Source organism: Gymnoscopelus microlampas, assembly GCF_963454915.1.
Source record: "Gymnoscopelus microlampas genome assembly, chromosome: 22".
Taxonomy (NCBI): Eukaryota; Metazoa; Chordata; class Actinopteri; order Myctophiformes; family Myctophidae; genus Gymnoscopelus; species Gymnoscopelus microlampas.
Window position 1 is genome coordinate 35,984,698 of NC_139959.1, and position 27,110 is coordinate 36,011,807.

The 27,110-nt window shown below is 40.1% G+C and overlaps 1 protein-coding gene across 3 annotated transcripts; it reads right to left on the reverse strand.

Annotated features, from left to right (window-relative positions):
- Nucleotides 1-612: 612 nt before the first annotated feature.
- On the reverse strand, nt 613-14,319 carry LOC311039294 (annexin A13-like). 3 transcript variants are annotated; one of them, XM_084049055.1, is made up of 12 exons: nt 14,129-14,319; nt 10,583-10,597; nt 10,415-10,490; nt 10,135-10,229; nt 9,142-9,309; nt 7,953-7,986; nt 6,444-6,523; nt 5,535-5,603; nt 5,236-5,337; nt 4,885-4,960; nt 4,294-4,406; nt 613-3,820 (listed from the first exon to the last, which is right to left on the reverse strand). In XM_084049055.1, exons 1-12 carry the CDS (start codon nt 14,141-14,143, stop codon nt 3,701-3,703), a joined length of 963 nt encoding a protein of 320 aa, XP_083905181.1. In that variant the 5' UTR covers nt 14,144-14,319; the 3' UTR covers nt 613-3,700. The 3 variants fall into 3 exon arrangements, with proteins under 3 accessions (XP_083905181.1, XP_083905180.1, XP_083905182.1); XM_084049054.1 differs by having other exon boundaries at nt 9,142-9,312; XM_084049056.1 differs by lacking the exon at nt 10,583-10,597 and having other exon boundaries at nt 9,142-9,312.
- Nucleotides 14,320-27,110: the final 12,791 nt, after the last annotated feature.

Below are 27,110 nucleotides of genomic sequence, written 5' to 3' on the forward strand. Positions count from 1 at the left end.
ATTACTCTCAAACTTTAGCTCAGGCCTAGATCCCCCAAAATAATCATATTTGAACTGGGGACCCCCCAAATTAATCATATAAACTGGGGACCCCTCAAAATGATCATATTTGAACTGGGGACCCCCCCACCCTGACAAGCACTTGGAATGTAGGAGTTGAGGCATTACATTTAGTTTGACTCTGTTCCACAGATAAACATTGTGAACAAATAATTATTTTCACGTTTGCCTATTTCTTACATAATATTTGGCCAATGTGGAATGTAAAATGTCTTAAAAGTCATTGAATTATACATTTAGAAATGTGCAGAAACCCTAACACTTATACTGCATGTTGGTTTGTTACTGTTGAGTGAGAAAACAATGTTGCACATTAAGCTAATCATCTGGGGACCCCCCTGGGAACCACTGCTCTTTGGTACTACTCTGACATCGATCAATAATTAATTTAGGTTGTCAGAGCCAACATAGTTTCCATAGGCCTACCCTGGCCGAATTTATTTCTCATTCACTTTGCAGTGCAATTCAAGAAGATAATTATTCAACAACAACAACAACAACAACAACAACAACAAAGAGACATAGGCCTACATTTAACTTCATAGGATGCTTTATTTGCATTCAACACAGTTCTTTGGCTATACTGACTGAGGCAAATGTTGGTCCCAATGCTTTAATTCTAAAAAGGCCAAACTGACTGATATCCCAGTTGTTGCTGCTATTAATTACTCTTAAATGGAGTTAATTTCAGTTGGCCAGCCTGTTACAAATGTTTACAATGGGGGGATATTTGTAGCATGTTAAAACACAGCTGCCATATTGGGGACACACATACACACAAGGGGCTGTTAGTCACAGGAACAGATCTTTGTGCTAAATATATATATAACTGCACTTTAAATATCAACAGGCTGGTTCTCTGTACTGCTAACAAATATAAAATAAATCAGTGGTGGAAAGTAACTAAGTACATTTACTTAAGTACTGTACTTAAGAACAATTTTGAGGATTTTTTACTTTACTGGAGTATTTCCAATTTTCAGTACTTTTACTTCTACTCCAGTATACATCTCAAAGGCAAATAGTGTACTTTATACTCCACTACAATTATTTGATAACTTTAGTTACTTTGCAGATTATTACATTATAAAACATACATTAACCACTTTAGCCCTATTTTAGGCTATTTGAAAATAGCCGATCTACAAGCTCACAACGCGTCGCATTGCGATGGCGTTGTGAGCTTGTAGATCTGCAATTTTCAAGCATTTTAGTACTTTTACTTTTGGTACTTTTAGTACATTTTTATACCAATACTTTTACTCAAGTAAATTTAAAGTTCCGGACTTTTACTTGTAACAGAGTACTTTTACATTGCAGTATTGATACTTTTACATTTGAGTACTTTTTCCACCACTGAAAATAATCCAAACAAAATGATATAGTCAATACTTTGTTAGTCTTTAAGTACAAAAATATAACATAGTGGACAAGTGAGGTGCATGTGGATTTGTCAAGGCATGTCTTTTGTCTTTGCAGGACAGGATGGTTTGATTCTAACATCAAGTCAATAACAAGAGATTCTTTAGATAAGTCACAAACACAACAATATGGTCTTCTTATGGAGAGGCGGTTGTGATTAAAATACAAAAGAAACCTTCAAAACAACATTACATTTCCCATCTTCAATAATACTGTACCAAGTGGCATTCCGTCACATAACAGACTTTCAGCTTTCTCCACGTGCAATAAATACTTTCAAGCCAGTAGGAGCTATTGCATTTTATGTCACATTAAAGGTTAAAAATAAGTCAGTCACAGAGGTTGGAGCATAGAGGGTGGGAGATAGGCTACTGACCCTGACAAATTAATTTATAACACTAATTTTAGCTGACAGAATTTCCCCTGTCTCAAAACCATGTCCCTTTTCAATATACAGTACCCACATGTCTAGTCTTGGTTCAACATACAGTACATTGATGTTATGCTTTCCAGCAGATTATGGCCTTCCCTATACATAAACTTCACATACTGACATAATCTAGCCACAGCAGCATGTATTCAATCAGACAGATTATGCTACTAATTTCTGAACTAAATAGTTGATCCCACCCCCTCAATTTAACTGGGTCAGTGTGACTACAGGAGGCTACCAAGAAAGGTGGTACAATCAGAAAACTTGTTAACAAAATGGGTACATAACTTCAACAACAGCCAGCGGATGTGTATATTCTGGTATGATGCCTTAGTATGTCGCTTATGATCCTAAAACATTTTGTTAAAGCCATCCTGTTGCCCTTTAAACTGTGTGTCTACTGTCAGTATGTACTTGTTGTGTCTGCGTTAATGTCAGTCCTGTAAATCTGTAGTACTTGGCAAACTAAAGTGGTTAAAAGTTATAGCTAAAAACTCAGTAAGAAATGGGGTAGCCCATTTTAATGCGCAACTGTGACCAACTACTGTAAACATACTGTACCCCATACCTATAAAACAAGCGCTGCTATAATACGCCTCATACATGACAATGTTACTGACAGAGACTAATGCTGCATTCACACTGACAGATACAAAGATACAGGCTGCCATTCTTTTTCAATGGAAGCCAGCGACATTTGTAGCTGTTAAAAAAGATACAAAGTTACAAATTGAAGTTGAGCTGGGTTCAACTTCCAGAAACAAAGATAAAACTACAACTGTAGCTCGACGAGACGCACGCTTGATGACGTCAATGACCGTGTTGAGCAACACAGATACAAAGCGACAGTGTGACAAATATGCTGTGTATCTTTGTGTCTGCCAGATAGCCTGGGATCAATACCATTTTCGGGTTTCTGATCCGGTCGGGAGTGCGTCATCAGTCGCGTCATCAGGTGGCCGGAACCCACACGGCCGGAACCTAACGTGACGGTACCACCTAAAATAATTCCCCGCGATCAAGGGCATCATAATTTTAGGGCCTACCCAATAAAACCCTTGATGCGGCGTAGTTTAGCTTATAGGAATAGTTTGTTTGGTATAGCCATCCTTTATTCCAACTCGTAGCGACTGGCGAGACTAAACACGATTTATACCCGATTTAGCATTTAAATGCTAACAGGGGGAACCAAAACCAAGCGGCGCCCGAAAAACCGGAACCCACCACACCTGGAACCATAGGGTTTTCAGTAGGCGTGGCCTAGACCGGATCACAAGGGCCATTTATTAATAAATACCAGGCTTTCCTGGTAGTCTGGTGATGCAAGGTTATAAAGATACAGGCTGCCATTATTTTTTCAATGGAAGCCAGCGACATGAAGATACAAAGACACAGCCGACGTTTGTAGCTGCTACAAAAATCTGAAACATGCCACAGAGCTACAAAAAAGGTTGAGCTGCTTTCAACTTTATAGCTACAAAGATACAAAGCAACAAATATGCTGTGTAAGCTCTGTATCTTTGTATCTTTTGTATCTCTGTGTGAACGCAGCATAACTACAGTATGTTGGACTTGTATCTACGGCCTCAACCCTTCCCGCGCTCCAACCCAACAGTAAGTTGTCAACAAGTCGGACCGAGAATAATTAGAGTTAGTTTGCCCCGAGAGGGAAGCAGCAGCAGCACCCCTCGGTCCAAATGTAGGCCCTCCTTCTGCTGTCTCACTCTCCTCCCTGTCACCACCTCCCCGTCCTCCTCCTCCTCCTCCTCTTCCTCTTCCTGGCTCTCAGTGGCAGATGGCCAGGAGGAGACGCTTGAAGTCCCCGCTGCACTCGTCCCTGATGGCGTCCTTCAGAGACACATCGTACTTGTCCAAGTACAGGTCTTTGATGGTCTCCAGATCGTACTGTTGTTGGAGAAAACGAAACGATAAACATGAATGTGTAGTCCTGGCATTATTCATCAAGCTTACACAGTATAGGATGCCTCAAATTAAATACCTTCTGTTTCTTTACCTAGAGATGTACCCATACCGATACCGATAACCCATAACTTGCATATTGGTCGATACCGAGTACTGATCCGATACCAGTGTGTAATTTAAAAACAATCTAGGACAGTGGTTCTCACAGTGTGGTCAAGGGACCCTCAGGGGTCCTTGAGGGGGTTCCAAATGGACCCTTACAGGTGTGTAACTCTGAGAGTGTACAAATGGAACCAAATGGACCTGTAGGGTCCATTTGGTTCCAATTGTACACTCTCAGGATTATGAGGGTCCTTGAAATTAAAAGGTTTGAGAACCACTGGTCTAGGAATAAATAGAAATAATTGATAAATAATTCATAATCGTTAAAGTGCAGCTAGTAAGTATGACCGTACCTCAGAGCGGCACACGATGATCCGGATCATGGTGTCCTCGTCGGTGCCCGCTCCGTCCATGGCATCGTGCAGACGTCTGGCAAAGTACAGCTGGGGGTTCTTGGCAACTCTCACTGTGGCAAAGAAAGAAGAACGGGCTTCCGTGAGATTTCTTGCCAGTCAGCCTCTGCTCTCCCCAAAATAAATATATATTATATACAGCAAAGTCAATTGTTTTTTTGTTTTTTTTTATTCTAAATTCAGAGTGCCAATACCTCATTTTTCTCAAACCCAATTTTGGCGTCATGCCAATTAATTCCTCCCCACACACATCCTACTGACCAGTGAGGAGCCCCCACCGGGAAGACGTAGAGCGTCCGTCCTACTCCTCCCGCCCAACACTCCCCGCTGGGTGCCCCCCCAGCCCGTAGGAGTGCAATGACCAATATCACCCTCCCCCGCCTGGCTTCCCTCCCCCGAACACAGGCCAATTGTGTTGGCCAGACAAAGCCAGATTGCACCACGGTGGATTCGAGCCCGCAACCTGGCAGGGACTTTACCACTGCGCCACCCCCGAGCGCCCTATTCAGATACTTTATAATGAATACATACCAATAGCAATGTAGCATTTTTTCAGTGTCCCAGAAGTCTCACTCTCAAGCGCATCTAGGATTTCAGTTTGAGAGAGCTGCAAAAAAAAAAAGAAAAGAAAAAACAACATAGTTGAAATCCAAACATTATTTGCATATCAATCCAAAATGTAGCCATGTCAACTCAAGAAGCAACATAGTTGCTACTGTATGGCTCGGGGTGCTCCTTCCATTCCGACATCTCGCCACTCCGACTAGTGGCTTCCGCGTGCGGTTAGGGTTAGGGTTAGGGTTAGGTATAGGGTTCGTTAACGTCGGAAAGGCGACATGTCGGAAAGGCGAAATGCACCCGTATGGCTCCACACTTATGTACCTGCTCATATATCTTGAAGGTGCACTGCAGTTGCAGATAGTTCCTGTTGGCCAGAATGTAGCTGAACGTATTCTCATCTGTTCCAAAACATCCTTCTCCAGCCTACAGTAAAAAATACAAGCAGTTTCTGTTAAGAATTTAATTTAATTGGAAATTGTCCATGGATATATGGTAAACCAAAAGAGAACCTGCAGTAGGTGATACACAAACATGTTATGGTTGAACGTGATGTAACAGTAAGAAGCTATAAATATTGATCAAACTCAGTCAGTAAGGGTTGTATTTTATAAATATATTACCTCAATTAGAGCAGTAGCATCTGCTTCGGCCAGTTCCTCGTCCACATCGTAGCTTTCATCTCTGGTACCCTAGACACGTGAGAGAGTGGATGTGAGGCGATGTGAGGCCCCTCTGTCTGGCTTCAGGCAACAGTATCGGCCAGCCATTTCACTAATGAAAGGGAGTCTGGAACGCAGCCAATTTATGTGTGTGTGGGTGCGTGCATGTGTGTGAGTGTGAGTGTGAGTGTGAGTGTGAGTGTGAGTGTGAGTGTGAGTGTGAGTGTGAGTGTGAGTGTGAGAGTGAGAGTGAGAGAGTGTGTGTGTGTGTGTGTGTGTGTGTGTGTGTGTGTGTGTGTGTGTGTGTGTGTGTGTGTGTGTGTGTGTGTGTGTGTGTGTTGAGTAAAAGTACAAAAGTATTGGCATCGAAATATACAAAAAGTACCAAAAGTAAAAGTACTAAAATGTTTGAAAATAGCAGATCTACAAGCTTACAACGCGTCGCGATGCGACACGTTGTAAGCTTGTAGATCGTCTATTTTCAAATAGGCTATGTATGAAATAGGGCTGAAGTGGTTAATGTATGTTTTATAATATAATGATTTATATCTGCAAAGCATCTAGTAAACAGTGCATTTGACTAATGAAAGGGAGTCTGGAACGCAGCCAGTTGTGTAGCCAGCCAGTTGTGTGTGTGTGTGTGTGTGTGTGTGTGTGTGTGTGTGTGTGTGTGTGTGTGTGTGTGTGTGTGTGTGTGTGTGTGTGTGTGTGTGTGTGTGTGTGTGTGTGTGTGTGTGTGTGTGTGTGTGACTGCGCGCGCAGGCGAGTCGAAGGCCAGGGAGTGCGTTCTTGATTTCAGTCCAAAGGCTGGAATTGAGTTACATTGCATGACAGATTGCCGGGAATAGAACAACGGCCGAGGCCATTTACCTCTAAAAGGGCCATGAGCAGGTTTCTGACATCTCCACTCGTGTCTCCTTCGATGTCTTCCTCAAGGTCACGTCCGTGCACTAAAAAGCAAGACATAACAAAAACATAATGTAAAAACTCCAGGAAAATAAAGACGTGAAATCCTATCTAGTAATGAATCACCATCTAAACATGGAGCCTCCCAGCCTGGCTCCTGTCTCCCCATCAAAATACAGCAAGCTCAACGCTACACAGTTAAAATCGTCAGTGCTATTCTAATTTTTTAAGATATTCTTTGGGTTTTTTTCTACCTTTATTGAGAGGAATGTAAGCTGATAGGAAATGGGGAGAGAGATGGGGGGTGACACGCAGCAAAGGTCGTCGAAATCGGGAGTCGAACCCGCAACGCGCTGTCAGACTGGATTACCAGCCTATATTGCAAGCACCTGGACCGTTAGGCCAGCAGGCATCCCCCATAGTACCATTTTAACAGACTCTACAAATGTATACAATCTTGAAGTGACAGAATCACAAGATAACACAATGATATTTCTGTGCGCTGGCGTAGCCATACTTAAATATTGATCGTCTATATACAATGCTGGCAAAGTATACCATGTATTTATTATGTTTTTGGAGGGTCCTCAAATAATTTTGGGGGGGTCCCCAGATAGCTAGCTTAATGTGCAACATCGTTTTCTCACTGAACAGTAAACAAACCAACGTACAGTATAATTGTGTACAGGGTATCTGCGCATTTTCAAAGTTAATATTTAAGGACTTTTAAGACCTTTTTGATACCAAATTGGCCAAATTGTCAAATATTATGTAAGAAAGAGGCAAATATTGTGAAAATAGCCAATCTACAAGCTCACAATGCCTCGCCGTGCGAGGCATTGTGAGCTTGTAGTTCGGCTTGTGGTAGCGGCCTGAAAAGTTTGGGAACCCTTGCCTTGGACTTTGCTATATATAGCAACATTATTTTGTATTTTTTAATACAAATTTTAAGTTTTTCTGAAAACTGTTTCAAAGCCGTTTTTTAGAATCGGCCTCAGGTCTAAATGGTTTAAGACACAAACATTAATAGATGTACTTGGCCTATATAAAGGTTACTGTGCAGTGTTAGGCTACATGACATTAGTCGTTGAGCTTTTCCAAAGAAGTATATTTATCAGTACAATCAGCAGTAAACAATGGGATGACGGTGAGTAGGAAGTCGTCGTGGCTAAACAAACGGGACGTTTACATCACACGGCTATCAGACAGCCAGTGGTGACAGGAACAATGCAGGACCATGTGTATGGGGGCCAAAAGTGACTCACTAACTCCTCCCACTTTCCTCCAGGAGTCATAACAATACAAGGAAGTGAAATCAATGACATTGTGTAATAATGAGCATGTGAACATTTTAGCAAACAGCCTTCAGAAGAGTTTTGTGCCAAATCTGATATTCCTCTTAGGAAGATTTTGAAGGATGAATGTTTTTTCCCCCCTAAAACACAACTAATTTGCTTAATGTCATTTGCTTACCCTGAGAGTAGCACTCCTTGAACATGGCAATGTCCTGTTGTAAAAGGCAAAAACCAACAGTTATTATTTCATTCCTTTAAAAAAATATGTTCTAAACATCAATACATGAAAACAATGAGCAGTTGATTGAAATTTAGAACAAACATTTCTTTAAAAATTCTCCTGAAAAATCTTCTATCAGGAGACCACAAGGGGAGGTCAATGTAAATTCCCATAAAAAGGAGGCGGAGGATTCACTGCCGCCGTTTTTCCTTTTTCTACTTTGTACATAATAGTGTTTTGTATTTGTTGATAACATGTATTATTCTGTTAGTGGTTTATGCTATGTTGATACATTGAATAGAATACATAAAGGACCACAATGGAAACAAGTCCCCAGGACTTTTTTGTGTTATCCTTTTAGCCTTAAAGGAGAATTCCGCCCGGCGTTTTTCTTACCTTCTATATGATGTTATATTTAGTGGTACAGTAGAAAAAATGCATAACTCCATCCCGAGCAGACCGCAGCTAAAAACCTGGGCCTATGGGACTTGCACTAGGTGGCGTATTTTAATAGCTTTTTCTTTTTTTTTTGGTGAGATCTAACTAGTAGTTATGGACAGAAAATCCTCCACAATGTTTTTGTAAGTAGTGTAGTGTTTGCAAAGTGACGTGGATGACGTCACGGGTGAGATCTCGTCTTGTGAGACTTCCGGGAGGCGCTTCCAACATAAACACCGTGGAGTGTTTTCTGTCCATGAGAACGTTAGATCACTGACTGTACCATGTGCTGTTTACATTTCTGACTAATAAAGCAGCACCTTTTTCATGCCAAGGACCCCTAAATTGATATACATTTGGCCGCGGACCCCCATCTGAAAATGTTTTGTGTCAGGGACCCCCAGAAGAGAAGATTTGTGTGAAAAAATGTAAAATTCTACAAAAACATTTCAAGATTTTTTGAAAATGTTCAAAAATAGCAGCTCTACAAGCTCGCAGCGCGGCACGAAGTGACGCGGTGTGAGCTTGTAGATCTGCTATTTTTGAATAGCCAACTTATACAATATGGATAAAGGGGTGGAAATATATGAACACCTTTTGCTGGGGACCCCCTGGAACCCCCTAAAAGGACCACCGGTGGTCCCCGGACCACTGGTTGAAAACCAACTGTAATAAAGTATTCAATCAATCGATCAGATTTGTTACTCACAGCGTTGGTGGCCGTGCACAGGATCTCCACCAGCACGTCTTCGTCGGTTCCCGCTCCCTTCATGGCCTTCCTCAGCTCCTTCACGGCGTAGATCACGGGCGGGTCCAACATGGCCACGATGGCGTTCTCGAAGTTCCCGGACAGTTCACTCTTCAGCTTGTCCACCAGCTCCTGATGAACAGGCGAAGTGAGATAAGAGACAGAGAGGGGGAAAAAGAGACAAGGGCAGGCAGAAAGAAAGAGAGACAAGTGGACGAGAAAAGCCATGCGTGTGAAAAGCAGACACAGAGAGATCAAGAGAAAGGAAGGGGGAGGTGTTGAGTTCAAGTACTGTAATTTATTAACCCCGTTAAACCCTGGGGTCCCTGTTTTGGGCATGGAATTCATTATAAGTGAACGTTGCAAGCAGACACACAATTGTAAACAAAACCTATCTACAAGTTCACAATTCATCGCAATGCGACGCGTTGTGAGCTTGTAGATCGTCTATTTTCACGATGTGACACCGTCATATCTCATATGATGAAGTAAAATAAGGCTTAAAGGGATGTTTTTTTTTTTCCTATTGATTAGACACCCCATGGACACTTGAATTCATGCATATTTTTGTCGCATTCCTAAGCCAATAATTTGATGACCAGTGGACCGGTAGGCAGCGGTTCCGGTAGGAGATACAAAGGAGACTCTTTGTGTCTCCTTACACAAAGGAGACTTGTTGTGTCTCCTGCCGGAGCCGGTCATCAAAATATTAACTTAGGAATGTGACCAAAACTAACAAATATTCATGGGGTGACTAATTGATAGGGGAAAAAAGTCATTTTGGGGGTGAATTATCCCTTTAAGAGGTTTGAGTTGAATACTAGTTTTAAAATGTTTCTTTTGGAAAAGGTTAAGACACAAGGTAGCCTTTAGTTAAATCTTAGTTTAGTGTATACATTAGTTAGTATATAAATGAGTTAGTATATAAATTAGGCATTCCTGAAAGTCACTCACATCATCGTACTTGTCAACGTAGGCCTGCTTGATTATCTGACGTTGGTATGAGCTGCGATTGGCCAGGATCTCAATGATGGCCTTCTCATCAGTTCCTGAAAATGCAACATGATGTATTTATCCACCATATTATACATCATTATATGTCTATGCAGCATGCTTGTTTGTGCAATGTCAGTGTTTAACTCATTAAGACCGGGAATGCATCTGTGTCATTTCTAGATTTCTTTGGCAATTAAAAAAAATAGGAAGTGAAACACTGAACTATATCTGAACTCACCAAATCCTTTGCAGGCTTTCTTGATGGCCTTGACGTCAGCCATGACATCGAAGTCCTCATAGGGGACAATGGTGGGCTATGATGATTAAAAAAACACATTGTTATTACACAACTGCAACACTTCCAAGACTGAAGGATCACACACTTTGATATAGCATCCATACTTACCGTAGCACATACTTCCTGGTATTGATTGATTGAATATTTTATTTGGCAAAAAAATGTAAAACAGCACAGTTACATTTAAAATACTTTGTCTAAAAGGTCCGTTCAAAAAAGTCCTTGCGGTCTTGTTTCCATTGAGGTCCTTGGTATTCAGTTCATAGACATATATAGTGGCACCAACAGTTCAATATTCATATTATCATCACAAAAATACAGGAAAGAAATAACACTATATTTACAAACAATGGGGGGGGATGAGAGTCAAAGCAATAATAACACTACTATACTATATGTGCTACCTCTTTTTTTTGTCTCCTGAAAGGTGAATTTTCAGGGCTGTTTTAAATGAGCCCAGCGAACTGCACTTTTTGAGGGATGGGGTCAGACTATTCCAAACCTGGGTGGCAGTGCTGTAGAAGGAGAATTTGCCCATGTTTGTTTTATGGGTGGGTGGTACCAGATCGTTGTTAACGCTCCCTCTAGTATTGTGACTGTGGATGTCGCTAACTTTTCGGAGGTATTAAGTCAGATATGCGGGTATATAGGGGGCATTTCAGGCAAATTTGCATTTACAATTTTGAAGACCAATCTCATTTTTTGCTGTTTAACCCTGTATTCTACCTAGGCTGGCAAAATGAGTGGGAGAGAGGTGGGTCATGGGCCCCAGTCCGAGAAGTAGTCGATTCAGTTTGTTTTGGGAGGTTTGAAGTCTTCACTGACATTATAGGCCTATTATACACCAATGGTTCCCAAACTGGGGGTTGTGATTTTGGGGGGTCCCCAGATGATTTACTTAAACAGTTAACAAACCAACATACAGTATAAGTGTATACAGGGTATCTGCACATTTATAAAGTGACGATTTAAGGACTTTTAAGACCTTTTTAATACCGCTAAAATATAAAAAATTATAAAATAAATATGACCAATACTGCGTCAAAAGTAACCAACAAATTATACTATAACAAATGACAAAAATTGGCCAAATTGTCAAATATTACCTAAGAAATTGTGAAAATACCCGATCTACAAGCTCACACACAGAATCTAAACGCCAAGGCGTTACATGTGAGCTTGTAGTTTGTCTATTTTCACAATATTTATCTGTGGAACCGAATCAAACTAAATGTAATGCCTCAACTCCTACAATTCCAAGTGCTTGACATTTTGGGGGCGGGATCACAACCTGAAAAGTTCGGGAACCCTTGTTATAAACAGTAAAATCCTCAGTGTTAAATTATACATTTGTAACTCAGAGAGTGTACAAATGTAACCAAATGAACCCGTGGACCCCTTGCGGTTCCATTTGTAGGCTACGGACTTGGAGTAGTGTAGTAGTGTAGTGTAAGGTTGTGTTACAAAATTCATCAATGTGTAGATTAGGCCGGTTCAGGGGAGGATTATGTAATGAAGTTGGACTAGCACTGGTGCACCATGGGGGAGGGGTGGTGGATTCAGTAATAGAATGCACACACAGACTGTGGAATTCAGGGCCAGCTGTCTTAACTAAACAAAGTTTGATGGGGAGGCCTTGTGAATGAGCTCAGTGCTTCTCTCAAACATTTTCAACTCAAGGAGAACCCACACATTTAAATGTTTTTGGCCGCGGACCCCAGAGGGTCCCCCATACAGGATTTTTGGAAATAGCAGATCTACAAGCTCACAGCGCGTCTTTAAGTAGCCAGTGTATTATAGTGATCAAACTTATCTACCTCTCCAAAGTGAGTGACACTCACAGCCACAACATTGGAGGGAGCGACCATAGGCTATACCACCCAAATATAGAACAGACATGGGAAAGTTGTCATTCTACTACACTCTGCCACTAAAATGTGGAATGACCTGACACATCCATCCATTAAAGCAGGCAGGGGTCTTCAATTTACACCTCTTTACAAAAAATAGCAGATCTACAAGCTATTTTCGGCTAAAGCTCTCCTCAGAATAGGGATGCTAGGGTTCAAGTGGTTAAGGTAAAAAAAAAATCATATCACACAAAGATTTGGCAGACCCCCTGTAGTAGCTCTGAGGACCCCCTAGGGGTCCCGGACCCCCGGTTTAAGACCCCTGCATTAAAGGATGTGATTGTGAATCACTGGTTTCTTTCAATCAAAACTGCCGTATTGAATTAAGGAGTAGTAGCAAAAAATTACTTATTTTCTATCAATTACACACCCTGTGAAGCCTTGAATTCATGGATTTTTATTTTTGTTTTTGTTGCATTCCTAAGCCAATAATTTGATGACCGGGTGTGTATTTCCGGTAGGAGACTCAAAGAGTCTACTTTGAGTCTCCTACCGGATACATTAGCAACTTCCCACCGGTAATCACATTACTGGCTTAGGATTCGGAATGTGACAAAAACTAAAACAAATCAATAAATTCAAGGCTTCATGGGGTGTGCAATTGATAGAAAATAAGTCCTTTTTTGGGTGAACTCATTTTTGCTGTCCTCATTAAGGACCCCTGGGGGTCCCCGGGCCCCACTATTGAGAACAACTGAACTAAAAAAAAGTTATGTGGGGTTGGTGCACTGACTGAGGCCTTGTGAATTATCTGAATGGGGACAGAACACCGACCCCCCTCATCCATACGGGCCCATGGGACTCATTGTGAGCTTGTTGATCTGCTATTTTCAAAAGATTTTTCGACATTTTACACATTTGAAAACTTGTTAAATAGGACATTCTGCATAATGAGCACTTTCTACTTTTTGCACGCACGCCGGACTTTTTTTTTTTTTTACTTGTAACGGAGTAAGCTTCTACGTTGCAGTATTGATACTTTTACTTAAGTAAAAAATGTGAGTACTTTTTTCCACCACTGCCCATGGGACACACCACCCTCTCTCTGCCCAGTGCTCATTCATCCACACACACACACACACACACACACACACACACACACACACACACACACACACACACACACACACACACACAGACAGATCTGACGGAGCTAAGATGAATTCCGCAGAGGAGTGGCCCAGCATGGCCGTGTCCTCGCGTTATTACACCGTTACTAACGTTTAGTCACTGTGTCACATCATCTAATGAATGGCGACATGTTTAAAGAGACCAAAAAGCAGGCCCTACTGTAAACTCCAAATCACTGTAGTGTAAACCTAGGCTAGCTAATACATTTTCACAATAGTCAAAGCGATTTGGGCTCGATATAAAGACTATCAGACCTACAGCAAATCGATAATTCGGTTCATTCCTATATTTAACCAACCCTATGGTCATCTGCATAACCGCTTTCTACCACTATTAATAAATCAAGGGCTGCGAACTGTTTTATAAATAGATGCAAGATAAGAAGCGAGAGGAGAATGTGATCCTCGGCCTGTATGTCGACTTTTTTTTTTTTACAGCAAACATGCGTTTAGTATGGCCTTAGGATCAGGACCTGGACACATGTATTTAATAGAGTCTGACTTTCGTAGATCATACGAAAGTCAGACTCGATCAAATACATCTATGATCGTCCTGATCCAAGGCTACGTTTAGTTGCGTAAAACTAAAAAGGTAGAATAATTTGTGAACCTACTTGACAGTTGCCCATGTTAGGATGTTGTTGTTGCAGGCAGTAGACACTAGACAGACAGTAGACAGACAGTAGGCTACAATGTAACAATGCAGTGGATCAGAGGTAGAGAGAAAGTCGCAACACTGTGTCACAGCGTACTGTTATAGCAGGGACAAGTCTATGACGTCAGCACGCAGTAGTTGCAGCTGCGCTGACCGGTGCGTTTCTATTGGTTCAATCATTTACTAGTCTGTCTAGCATAGCCAGACAACTATTCCACAATCTCGGAATGCTATATAGACCGGAAACATTTAGACCGTATGTTATAGATTATAGCAACAGTAAACAGTCTGGCCACGCGAGACTAATAATTTACCGACGGTCGATAAGGGCTAGCCCTGAAACATATGACTGTCATATCACGACAGTCATGGCGCAACTTGTTCCTGATTTTGGCACTTTCTCCATTTACAACGTGTTCATCTACATAAACGTTCACATTTCAAATATAAAGTGCTGACCCCATGGCCATGGAATGGATGTAACAAGTCGAAACGCTTGGGTCTACGTACCTGCATCTGCGGTATTGTTCAAAAAGCCTTTTAATTTGATTGGTGGCCATTTTCTCAAAATGTCCTTCATATGCTTTCAACTACGCGACCTTATCGGTTGGGAGGTGTATTGCACGCTGATACATTATACATCTACAAGAAAACATTTTTTATTGAACAACACGGAAGATACGGGTACTTAAACGTAAACGTTTTAACTCGTAACATCCGTGGCCGTGGGGTCAGCACTTTATATTTGAAATTTGAAAGTTAATGTAGATGTACGGGTTGTAAATAGAGAAAGTGTTAAAACCAGGAACAAGTTGCGCCATGACGCTTGTTACAGACGATTGTCATGTGAACCATGGCTAGATGGGCATAACAAACATGGGGGTGGGTCGTCTAGGGCTCATTTAGTTGAGATTTTAGCAGTGCTGCTGGAAGAGATACTCACATTCTTTACTTAAGTAAAAGTATCAATAGCACAATATAGAAATACTCTGAATGTATTACAAATGTACTTTAGTGAAAGTGAACGTACAAAAGTATTGGCATCAAAATGTACTTAAAATACCAAAATTAAAGGTACTCTATATTACTCATTATGTGGAAGGTTCCCTTTCACAAGTTGTCCAATGTATAAAATGTTTAAAAAAAAAATCTTTTGAAAATAGCAGATCTACAAGGTCTACAGGTCTTGTAGATTGGCTATTTTAGGCCTACAGTATACTGTATACTGTAGGGCAGAAGCTGTTGTTTGTTTTGTATTAATAATCAAAATCTAAAGTAACTCTTAACTGAAGTTGTCAAATAATTGTAGTGGAGTAAAAGTACAATATTTGCCTCTGAGATGTGGTGGAGTAGAAGTAAAATTATTGAAAATTGGAAATTCAGTAAAGTAAAAAATATATACTCAAAATTGTAATTAAGTACAGTTCTTGAGTACATGTACTTAGTTACTTTACACCACTGGATTTCACATTCAGCAAACAAACTGGCAAACGTGCTGGATGATTCAGATGTGTATGAGTTTGTCTGAATACAGTCTATCTCAGCTACCTCATAGGCAGATATTCTAGATGAGTGCTTTCAGTAGTAATTACTAACATTTAGCAGACTACACTATAATCAGAGGTTTTTGGTTTGTTTTTTTTTCCTTCTTTTTTTTCCTTGTATCATAACTGTTCAGCCACTGGGGGGGGGGGGGGGGGACCATATGTTTCTGCATTCATTGTTCTAATTAGAACATGATGATGTGGATGATGTCACACCCAACCATGCAATTACGTGGAATGAGTCACCCATAAGATTACCTGCATGATAATTCATTCAAATGTATTATCATTATTATTATTACAACTAGTAATTCAAAGTATTACTATTTACCAATAGCCTTGTTTCCTCCACCAACTGCTAAGGATAATAACTAATAATGATGAGTCATGAATGTAGGCCAGTGGCCTACATTCTGCATCACACAGAAACCTTTTTTAAAACAACTTTTATCCCAGTTAAATTAGTCACCTATCATCATTATCAGTCCTCCATGTGACTTGTGACTGTGGTGTGTGTGTGTGTGTGTGTGTGTGTGTGTGTGTGTGTGTGTGTGTGTGTGTGTGTGTGTGTGTGTGTGTGTGTGTGTGTGTGTGTGTGTGTGTGTGTGTGTGTGTGTGTGTGTGCGTGCGTGCGTGGGAGGCTGATGTAATCAAATGGTATGCTGGTGAGTGTACACTGTCAATCAGTTGACAAACACCCACATAATGGTGGAAAGATAACTTGTCACAGTTCAAAATAATCATATTTGAACTGGGGACCTCCCACCCTGACAAGCACAGGAATTGTAGGAGTTGAGGCATTACGTTTAGTTTGACTAACTTCAGATAAACATTGTGAAAATAGCAGATCTACAAGCTGACAACGTGAGGCGTTGTGAGCTTGTAGATCGACTGTTTTCACAATGTTTGCCTCTTTCTTATATTATTAAACACTTTGGCCAATTTTTGACCAGTTTTTATAGTATAGTTTGTTATTTACTTTTGATGCAGTAATGGTCTTATTTATTTTCTTTATTTTTTAGGTATTAAAAAGGTCTTCAAAGTCCTTAAATTGTCGCTTCACTGTCATCTGGGGACCCCCCAAAATCTGGGGGTCCCGACCCACAGGTTGAGAACCATTGACATAAAGAAAAGTAGAAAAAAACAATGCAGTAGCAGTGTGACTGTCTGAAGTTATTTTTAGCCACTTGAACCATATAGTGTCCCTATTCTTGGGTGAACATGGCTATTCTCAGCAAAGATATTTAGTGTAGATAGTCTTTGAGCCAGACAAGATTTCATTATCGAAAGAGTGGGCAAAACCAAACCTATATTAAATTGTTCATAGGGTCATTACGAGTAGATAAATATATGATAACCTCTCCACAGGAGTAGCTTTTTCATGGTTATCACACATTTTGTTATTTTCCCCATACGTACATGACAGGTGAAAAAATTAAAAAAAATTAAAAAAGAGTTATCATAATGAAACTTCCTGAGTTGATTACTTACATGAAGACAATGATTTATCGTATTACAAGTTTTCTGAAATTGTATATTTAAATATGCAAATTAGGCATTTAGTCCATGAGCCTGAGCCCCAAAATTGAGCCAGATATTGAATATTCCATCGTTAAAAACCTTTGACTCCAACATCTTAACAAAATGAAATAAGTATGTTGACTCTGGCTTTGTCCAATGTTCCAATGTTGATTCAGGAAAGGTATGCAAATGTGGGCATATTTTCCTAATGCCTAATTTGCATATTTAAATATACGATTTCAGAAAACTTGGAATACGATAAATCATTGTCTTCATGTAAGTAATCACCTCAGGAAGTTTCATTATGATAACTCTTAAATGTTTTAATTTTTTCACCTGTCATGTACGTATGGGGAAAATAACAAAATGTGTGATAACCATGAAAAAGCTACTCCTGTGGAAAGGTTATCATATATTTATTTACTCGTATTGACCCTATGAACAATTTAATATAGGTTTGGTTTTGCCCACTCTTTCGATAATCATTGCTCAATTTTGGGGCTCTGGCTCATGGACTAAGAGGGGAAAGAGGTTGGGACGCAGTAAAGACCCCTGGGGGACTCCAATTAAGTATATAAGGTTTAAGTGGTTATCTACAAGCTCACAACGCTTCGCAATGGGACGCATTGTGGGCTTGTAGATCGGCTATTTATTTATTTATATATATATATTTTTAGACATGATAACTTGTGAAACGAGACATTCTGCACAATGAGTACTTTTACTTTTGGTACTAAGTATATTTTGATGCCAATACTTTTGTACTTTTAGGCCTACTCAAGTACATTTTGACACCGAACTTGTAGCCTACTTGTAACAGACTATTTCTACAATAAGGTATTGAATACTTTTGCTTAAGTAAAACATGTGAGTACTTTTTCCACCACTGCTTGAACCCATAGTGTCTCTATTCTGGGGTGAACTATGCAGACCTACGGTGAAAATAGATCTATCCGGTATGATCGGCTATTTTAGCAAAGATATTTAGAGTGTAAAAAAGGAGGGGCCCTAGTTTAGACCCCTGGGGGACTCCAGTCAATCAGGCATATAAGGTTTAAGTGGTTAATGGCATCCTAAGCAGGCCTAATGTGGGGCCAGCTGATACGAGTGGTCTTCATTTCACACACTGATGAAAGAGGAGGGTCTTGGTCTGTATCTGGGAACCAGAGCACACAAAGAGAGCATTCATAAAGCCAGCCAGTCTCAACTCTTTCTCTCCATGGCGACTTAACTCTCTCTCCATGGTGACTTGGGACCCCCGACCCGGGCCATGTTTGGAGTGCCGTAGGACCCCTGTAGTTAACAACCACAATCACAGGTTTAGGTTTCAGCTGTTATGACCGACCACCACTGTTGACCAAACAGTGGCTCGGGACCCATGTCTGGGTCACGGATACATTTTTATGGGTCCTATTTATGACCTATTTTTTGTTTCTTACATTTAAATATATATATATATATTAATTCAAAAGATTAAAAAAAAAGTTTAAACAGCAAAAAATCACAAATCTTTCCAACATTTTTAAAAAGTTGGCGATTTAAATGAATAAAATAAAAAAATAAAAACATTTTCATAAATAAATACAGAAAACCGTTTAAGAAGTAGTATGCAAGCTGAAGCCACGCGTGCTTGTAGATATGCTATTTTCACTAGTTTGGGTCACAGGCATTGGGTCTTGAGCTAAAAGGTTTGTGAACCACTGAAGGATCCTAAAGGCCAGGCTATGATCCTTGATCTGAGAAACCTCATTAATTATTGTATCTTTTTCAATTACAATAGGGAACTTAACTTATTAAAGCTTTATTTCCCCCAAATTCTCAAAAACATTTTCCAAAAATAATTTTGTGGCAAAACTTCAAAATAACATGAAATCTTTAAGACAAAATTGAAAATTACATGTACAACCAACCTCTTCTACCCCGGATTTGATTCGCAAGTGCTGACATTCTTACCATTGAGCAAAATAGAGCCTGCTTCCTTGCTCAGGGGATACATTTAATCTTGACCATCAGGTTAAACTTCGAGTCATATCCTGTGTCTAGGTGAGACGTGACCTTTGACACGATTTAAATGTCTCAATAGAAGAGCAGGGAGACAAAATACAACCACCCCAATTGTATACGTTATATTGTATTAACATACTCTACCATAAAGATTGGACAAAATTACATTTTATTAATTTAAAAAAAGTTACATAGTGTTGCTTAAATATCTAATAAATTAGGCTCAGCACTCTTTATGTTTATGTACTCACATATTTATGTGTCATGGTTTCAACCTCTATGATGTTCCTGTTCACCAGAATACTGTTGAGAGGTTGGAACTGAGGGGTTTCCTCTAAGTAAAACAAGAAAACACCCAAGATGTGACACAAGTATAGATACCATTATTTATACAAACCTTTACCAACAGCATGCTAAACATAGATGAATGCCGCCGCCTAGTGGTCATAGGCGAGGTTACTGCCATTTCATCTCTGTTTAATAAAAAAAATATATAAAAAAAAAACATGGATCACAGCAACATATCTCATATCATATGTTGCCTATCATTTCAGTTAAGAAAACAAAAAGTACCACTAAAAATGAGGGACCATGAAGCACACCTGTTGCTTTGTGAGGCTATTTTTATTTTCTTGGTAGAGCAGTTGTTTGCTATGTATTCTATTAACTTTTGCACTTCCCCCAGTGTAAATTCAGTCTTCCTATCGTATTCTATTTTATTATATGTATGTGTATTCTACTATTACCTATTGTATTGATACTGTTCCACAGTCACACAGTCCAATATTTCACTGCTTGTAGTTGTTGTTCCGATACCGATACATACCAATAACGGAAAATCTGGCGATACTGCTTAAAATGCTGGTATCAGTAATACTGATACCAGCATTTTAGTTCTTGCCGATAGTGATACTGATTCAGTATCACTATCGGCAAGAACTTTGAGAGTGTACAAATGGAACCAAATGGACCCTTAAGGGTCCATTTGGTTCCATGAGTACACTTTCAGAGTTACAGACCTGATAGGGTCCACTGTCCACTCAGGACTCCCAGGCTGGGAACGAGGCTAGGCAGAGAGAGGACCCTACTGAGCATGTGCACAAGAAGTCTCACCCCTCTAGCTTATTTCTAATTAGAATTATTGAGTGTGTTACGTTTGCCCCCTGTTACTTTTGACCCCAGTCTCCCCTAGTGTATATCTATCTGTCTTCTTAAATGTCATCATGATTTGAGTGCGTGGGGGTGTGGGGGTGTGTGAATACAAGAACGCTCGCCCCAAATCACGCTCGCCCCGGGTCAAATCCGGTGACCTAAGACCGGTCAGACTCACAAATCTGGCGAGTACCGCCAGATTATAATAATATCTATATCTATCCCTCCATCCATTCTTCTTTATTTTTGGATATCCTTCACAGTGCCTTAACTGATCTCATTTTAACTGTCCCCCCTCCCCACCCCACACACACTTTTTTGACTGTTTGTATTTTTCTCGTGACTAGATTTTAACTTATTGCTTTGTTTAACTTGTGTTTTTAACTTGAATGTAAACGACTTTGAACTGCATTCATGTCTGAAAGGTGCTCTATAAATAAAGATTATTATTATTATTATTATATTAAATACATTATATTATATTATTATTATATTATAATCACTTTACCCAAATACAGCTCAAGTGGAGTTAGGAGGTTTTTTGACCATTAATATGGAGATGTTCCCGTCTGACATCTTGTGGTGGCAGAGTAGTAAAATTATTTTTTTGCCCATGATTGTGTTAAATTTGGGTGGTACTAGATCGAGGCGCTCCCTCTGGTGTTGTTCCTGTGGGTAATTAAGCCATTTTACTTTAACAAATGTATATGTATTCTATGAATCTGCAGTATGTTTGATAAGGGTAGGCCATTTACCGATACCCCAGAAAATCTCCCTTATCTAATATTCCTTTTCTCTCTAACTCTTGTCTCTGTACAGAGCCTGATGTCAGGTTGGTGGGAGGAACCAGTAGCTGTACTGGTAGACTGGAGATGAAACACCAGGGAGAGTGGAGACCAGTGGATGCTGATGACTGGAACCTGAAGTCAGCATCTGTAGTGTGTAGACAGCTGGACTGTGGCTCTGCTGTTTACATTAAACGTATAGCTGGTTTTTCGTATTTGTGGTTTTGGTTTAGTTCACCTGTATGGAAGATTACATCTTCCTGTGTTGGTTCTGAGTCTTCACTGAGGGACTGTGGAACAATGGAGTCTGATAATTCCACTGGCAGAATGGAGGTGATCTGTTCAGGTAACACTGTCTGTCTGTCTTAGACGTCCGTCCGTCCGTCCGTCCGTCCGTCCGTCCGTCCGTCCGTCCGTCCGTCCGTCCGTCCGTCCGTCCGTCCGTCTGTCTGTCTGTGCTTTTGGTCTGCTGTGATAATGTCACCTGTTTCAATTAAGACATGATTTTATTTTAATACTGGCGGGATTTTAATTTGAAACAGCAACTCAACCGGTATAACCACAAATATGTATTCATACTGTGTATATATATATATATATATATATATATATATATATATATATATATATATATATATATATATATATATATATATATATATATATATAAATAAATAAATATATACAATATATATATATATATGTATATATTGTGACCCGAACCGATGCGGTTCGGGTCACATGCGTGGATTCTTTTTATTAATTAATTAAACGACGATAAAATAACAGTTACAACACACTCTACCTGCAATGTAGAAATACTATGTTACAATTAAAAGTCCGGGATTCAAAATGTACTTGAGTAAAAGTATAAAAGTATCAAAATGTATTTAAAGTACCAACAGTTAAAGTACTCAAATCTTTTGAAAATAGCAGATCTATAAGCTCACAATGCATGCAGATCGGCTATTTTCTAATGGCCGATATAGGGCTGAAGTGGTTACTGTATGTTTTGTAATAATAATCAAAATCTACAAAGTAACTAGTAACTAAAGTTTTCAAATAATTGTAGCAGAGTATAAGTGTAATATTTGACTCTGAGATGTAGTGGAGTAGAAGTAAAAGTATTAGAAATTGGAAATACTTGAGTAAAGTAAAAAAAAATACCTCAAAATTGTACTTAAGTACAGTACTTGAGTACATGTACTTAAAGACGTTTACCAAAATCCATTTGAAAACAAAATTTCTCACTGTTCTCAGGTCAGGGTTAGGGTTAGGGTTAGGGTTAAGGTTTTTAATCGAGTCCCAGCCCTAATATATATATATATATATATATATATATATATATATATATATATATATATATATATATATATATATATATATATATATTGAATGATTACTTCATCTTTTCCAACGACATGAGTTCAACAATTCACTGACATTTGCACTGTGTCAAACTTTAAGCAACAGCATCATGTTGTCGGTTCAAGAACAACTGCATTAGATCAACATTTAATTCCAGTTCAGGAATAGAATTTATACTTCATTGTGAAATGAAAATGTACACTTATGGTATGATTTTGTTGTATTATAATCTTATGATTCTGCTGTATTATAATACTTATGATTCTGCTGTATTATAATCTTATGGTAATATTATGCTTTATTAATCTTATGGTAAGATTCTTCTGTATTATAATCTTATGGTAAGATTCTTCTGTATTATAATCTTATGGTAATAGTATGCTTTATTATAATCTTATGGTAATAGTATACTTTATTAATCTTATGGTAAGATTCTTCTGTATTATAATCTTATAGGAGTCATGGTGTTGGATGAGTCCTCAGATACAACTCAACCTCCATCCACAGTTTATCCTTCCACTGCTGCTCTGGGTGAATTAATCATTTATTATTTATACTAACTGTTTTATTTTATATTATGTGTGACAATGCAGATATATGCCAGTATTATAAATATTACATTACAACGGCCAATGCCAGTATTATAATGTAACAGTTTTCTGGTCATTATTTATTTTTTAGGTCTTTCTACTCCAGCTGAACCAGATCCAGTAACAACTCAACCACAACCTGCATCACATTCACAAGTTGATCCTCATACTACTGGTATTTAATTATAACACACACACACACACACACACACACACACACACACACACACACACACACACACACACACACACACACACACACACACACACACACACACACACACACACACACACTCTTTGAGGAACTGCATGGTCCATTTCTCACCTGAAATGTTATCAGAAGTAGTTTTTAGCCGCATGCTGAAAGCAGCGCGGCTCTATAAACAGTACTAGTCCTAGTCGACACCCGAGTGACAAAGTGTCGACACCCGAGTGACATTTAGTGACACCTAAGTGTCATTGGCTGTCCTGGCTGTCCTTCACACTTCACGCCAATGGGGAGACGGTACTTTGAAGCACCTGCCTCTCCTCCTTTGACACCTATTTGTCATTGGGGGGGTAACAAAGCCAATGGGGAGACGGCGCTTTGCAGCACCCGGAGACGGCGCTTTGCAGCACCCGCCTCTCCTTCTTTGCAGCAGAGAGAGAGAAAGGGAGATAGCCTCAGGCCGGAGGGTTAGCCTAAATGCTAGCGTGCTTCATTAGACCTAGTTTGGCTATTAAGTTATTATTTGGCCATGTTCACACTGACTTCAATCTTAGCTATTGTTGGGAAGACCCGTGTGATGTTGCCACCACTTATATAAAAAACATTAGAGCATTAATCCGAGACGCTATGTTGCCAGGTTTGGCGAGAGAAACAAGCAATCCAAAAAACAAGTAATCAGGTCTAAAGATTGGGGCAAAAAAAGCCTGCCGCATGCGGCTTTATTATGACTTTGTCATAATAAAGCCGTCATTCTTGTTCTTGTACTGTTCCTCTAATCTTACTTTAACCCTATTTTATACTTTTTCTGTTCAAAAATAGCCGATCTACAAGCTCAAAGCGCGTTACGAAGTACACACTGTGAGCTAGTAGATCTGCTGTTTTTTTAAAAACATTTTTTTAAAGTCTTAATAGTCTTAATAAAAAAGTTTTCATCTGCACAAAATATTTTACTTTCATTTTGTACATGTTTTGATATAAATCACACAGTTACTTATACGCATCCTGTGAATGTTAAAACCAGCCAAACATCAGAAACATTGAACATCTGGACTTTAACAGATAAACCACGATTACAACCAATCAGTGTTCTCTGTTACACTGAAGATCATTTATGTTGTGATATTTTTCCACAGCTCTGCAGGCAAAACAAACACAAAGCACAAAAGGTAAACAGATATCATTATTCATAATAAGCAAAACAAACAAAGAATGTCTAATAAAAGTAATATCACCTTTTTACTGTTTACTCTCTTTTCTCTGTACAGGGCCTGATGATGTCAGGTTGGTGGGAGGAGCCAGTAAGTGTACTGGTAAACTGGAGATAAAATACCAGGGAGAGTGGAGACCAGTGAATGATTATCATTATTGGCCTGTCTGGAACCTGAAGTCAGCATCTGTAGTGTGTAGACAGCTGGACTGTGGCTCAGTCGTCTGTCTTAAAGTGTTCTACTTCTTAAGTCTAAACAGTACCTCTGCTCAAAATTGTCCTTGATGTTAAAAATATGGGAGGAAATCGTCTTCAAGGGAATGAAAAGGCGTCTATTCCGAATGTTGCCTCATTGTGTAAACACTCTGGTAACACTCACCGTGAGTTAACGGTTAACTTATGATCCTCCCTTATCTGGCAATGATCAGCATTAATATGGAAAACGAAACCTAAGAACTCTGCTTTCTCTTTCCAGTCTGCCAAATCCACCAGTACAGTACACAGGGGTCTTCAACGTTTTCTGGCCAAGGACCTCCTAGCTGAGAGAGATAAAGCAGGGACCCCCTCTATATTGTAAAAAAAAAAAAAAAGAAATCTGATAAACTGCTCTTTTTCCCCTCTATACCTATAACTCTTTGCCAAAAATAGCCGATCTACAAGCTCACAACGCAGCGCGAGGCGTTGTGAGCTTGTAGATCTACTATTTTTGGCTAAAGTTCTCCTCAGAAAAGGGATGCTAGGGTTCAAGTGGTTAAACAAAAAAAATCATATCACACAAAGATTTGGTGGACCCCCTGTAGTAATTCTGAGGACCCCCTAGGGGTCCCGGACCCCCTGTTGAAGACCCCTGCAGTACAGCATCTATAGTTGTAACTCAGACTCAGTGTCAGGGGTGGAAAAAGTACTCCGTTTTACTTAAGTAAAAGTATCAATAATGCCAAAAAAAGCATTTAATCCAATATCTAACAGCCCACATACACAGAGCCTACAGTACAAATGGAATTCCGGGCAATTGTTCATACCTGACCCCAAGTAAATTAATTTATATATTTATTCTTTTATTTGAAGTTGCCCAGCGTCTACAAACTAGGTCAGGGCCCAACAATCTTCCCAACACACCCACATTTATGCATGTATTCACACACACGCACGCACGCACGCACGCACGCACGCACGCACGCACGCACGCACGCACACACACACACACACACACACACACACACACACACACACACACACACACACACACACACACACACACACACACACACACACACACACACACACACGTTGTCAAGAACGCACAAATTAATTATGTATTTGACTCCCATCGGAACCCCCATTCAAGATTTGTGTTGATTTGTGATTTTTGCCAAAGCATATATTATATATTTTCAAATAGCCGGTGTATGCAGGTTAAAGTGGGTAAACAGATTTTAGCTGGGGACCCCTTGGAATGGCCTCACGGGCCCGTGGGGATCCCCGGAGTGGACCCACTACTATTGAGAACCAAATTAGATGTAATTGTGTGTGTGTGTTTGTCTAGTTTTTCTGACAACAGATGCCCGCCAGACAGGCCTCAAACGCCTCTTGGTGAGGTTTGGTGCTGACCTTCCCAGAACACACTGACCCATCATCATCATCATCATCATCATCATCGTCGTCGTCGTCGGCCTCGTCGTCATCGTCATCTTCATCATCCTCTTCTTCTTCCTCACAGTTCTTCTGTATCTTCCCAAACAGGTGGCTCAGGGTGTTTTCTACGGCTTCGTCCGTAAATCCCGGGAGTTCGAAGCCGCCGTCAGGGCAGCGTCGACACGCCTGCTCAAAGGGCCTCATGATCACCTTCCCGCGGCTGAACCCGCCGCCCAGCCGGTACCGAAACAAGACCACCACCTTCGCCGAGTTCCATTCCCAGGAGCAGGAGCTACAGCGGAACCTATATGGGAGGAGGTGGAGAGAGATACAACATGCACATCAGTCAGTGTACACACACACACACACACACACACACACACACACACACACACACACACACACACACACACACACACCTTATTCAACCCATGCATTCAAGGGCAGGGCCTCAGAAACCAGGGGCACCATTTTGTTAAAATTGGGTCTTTCACATTTTGTTTTGGATGCAAAACAAAAAGTGTGTGTCGGGGGGCAGGTGGCAGGTGCCTGGTGGCTCACCGAGTTAGTGACCAACATGATCTAACCCTAACTCAATAACATTACCTGTTCATTACCTATATGCAACTGTTTTAACTGATTGTCTTTTTGTTGTTCTTATGTTGATATGCGTAATCTCTGCATCATTATAAATAAAGGTCTCCCTCAATGATCTCTCTGAGGATTTTAAGGAAAGGTTGAATGAATGAATGAACATGCTCCTTCAGGAGTTTTGAGGACCCGGGTTTGAATCTGACTACCGGGGTCATGTCTAGCGTGTCTCTCCTCGGCACAGACTGCTGGCCTAGCGGTCCGGGCACCTAGGCTCCAATGTAGCCTGGCAGCACGTCGTGGGTTCGACGTGTTTGCTGCGTGTCACTACCCATC

Coding starts and splice junctions, on each gene's coding strand:
- LOC311039294 (XM_084049054.1), bottom strand. Junction 9,313..10,134: donor ACGTTGACAAGTACGATGAT/GTGAGTGACTTT, acceptor CCTGTTCATCAG/GAGCTGGTGGACAAGCTGAA. Junction 6,524..7,952: donor CAAGGAGTGCTACTCTCAGG/GTAAGCAAATGA, acceptor CTTGCTTTTTAG/TGCACGGACGTGACCTTGAG.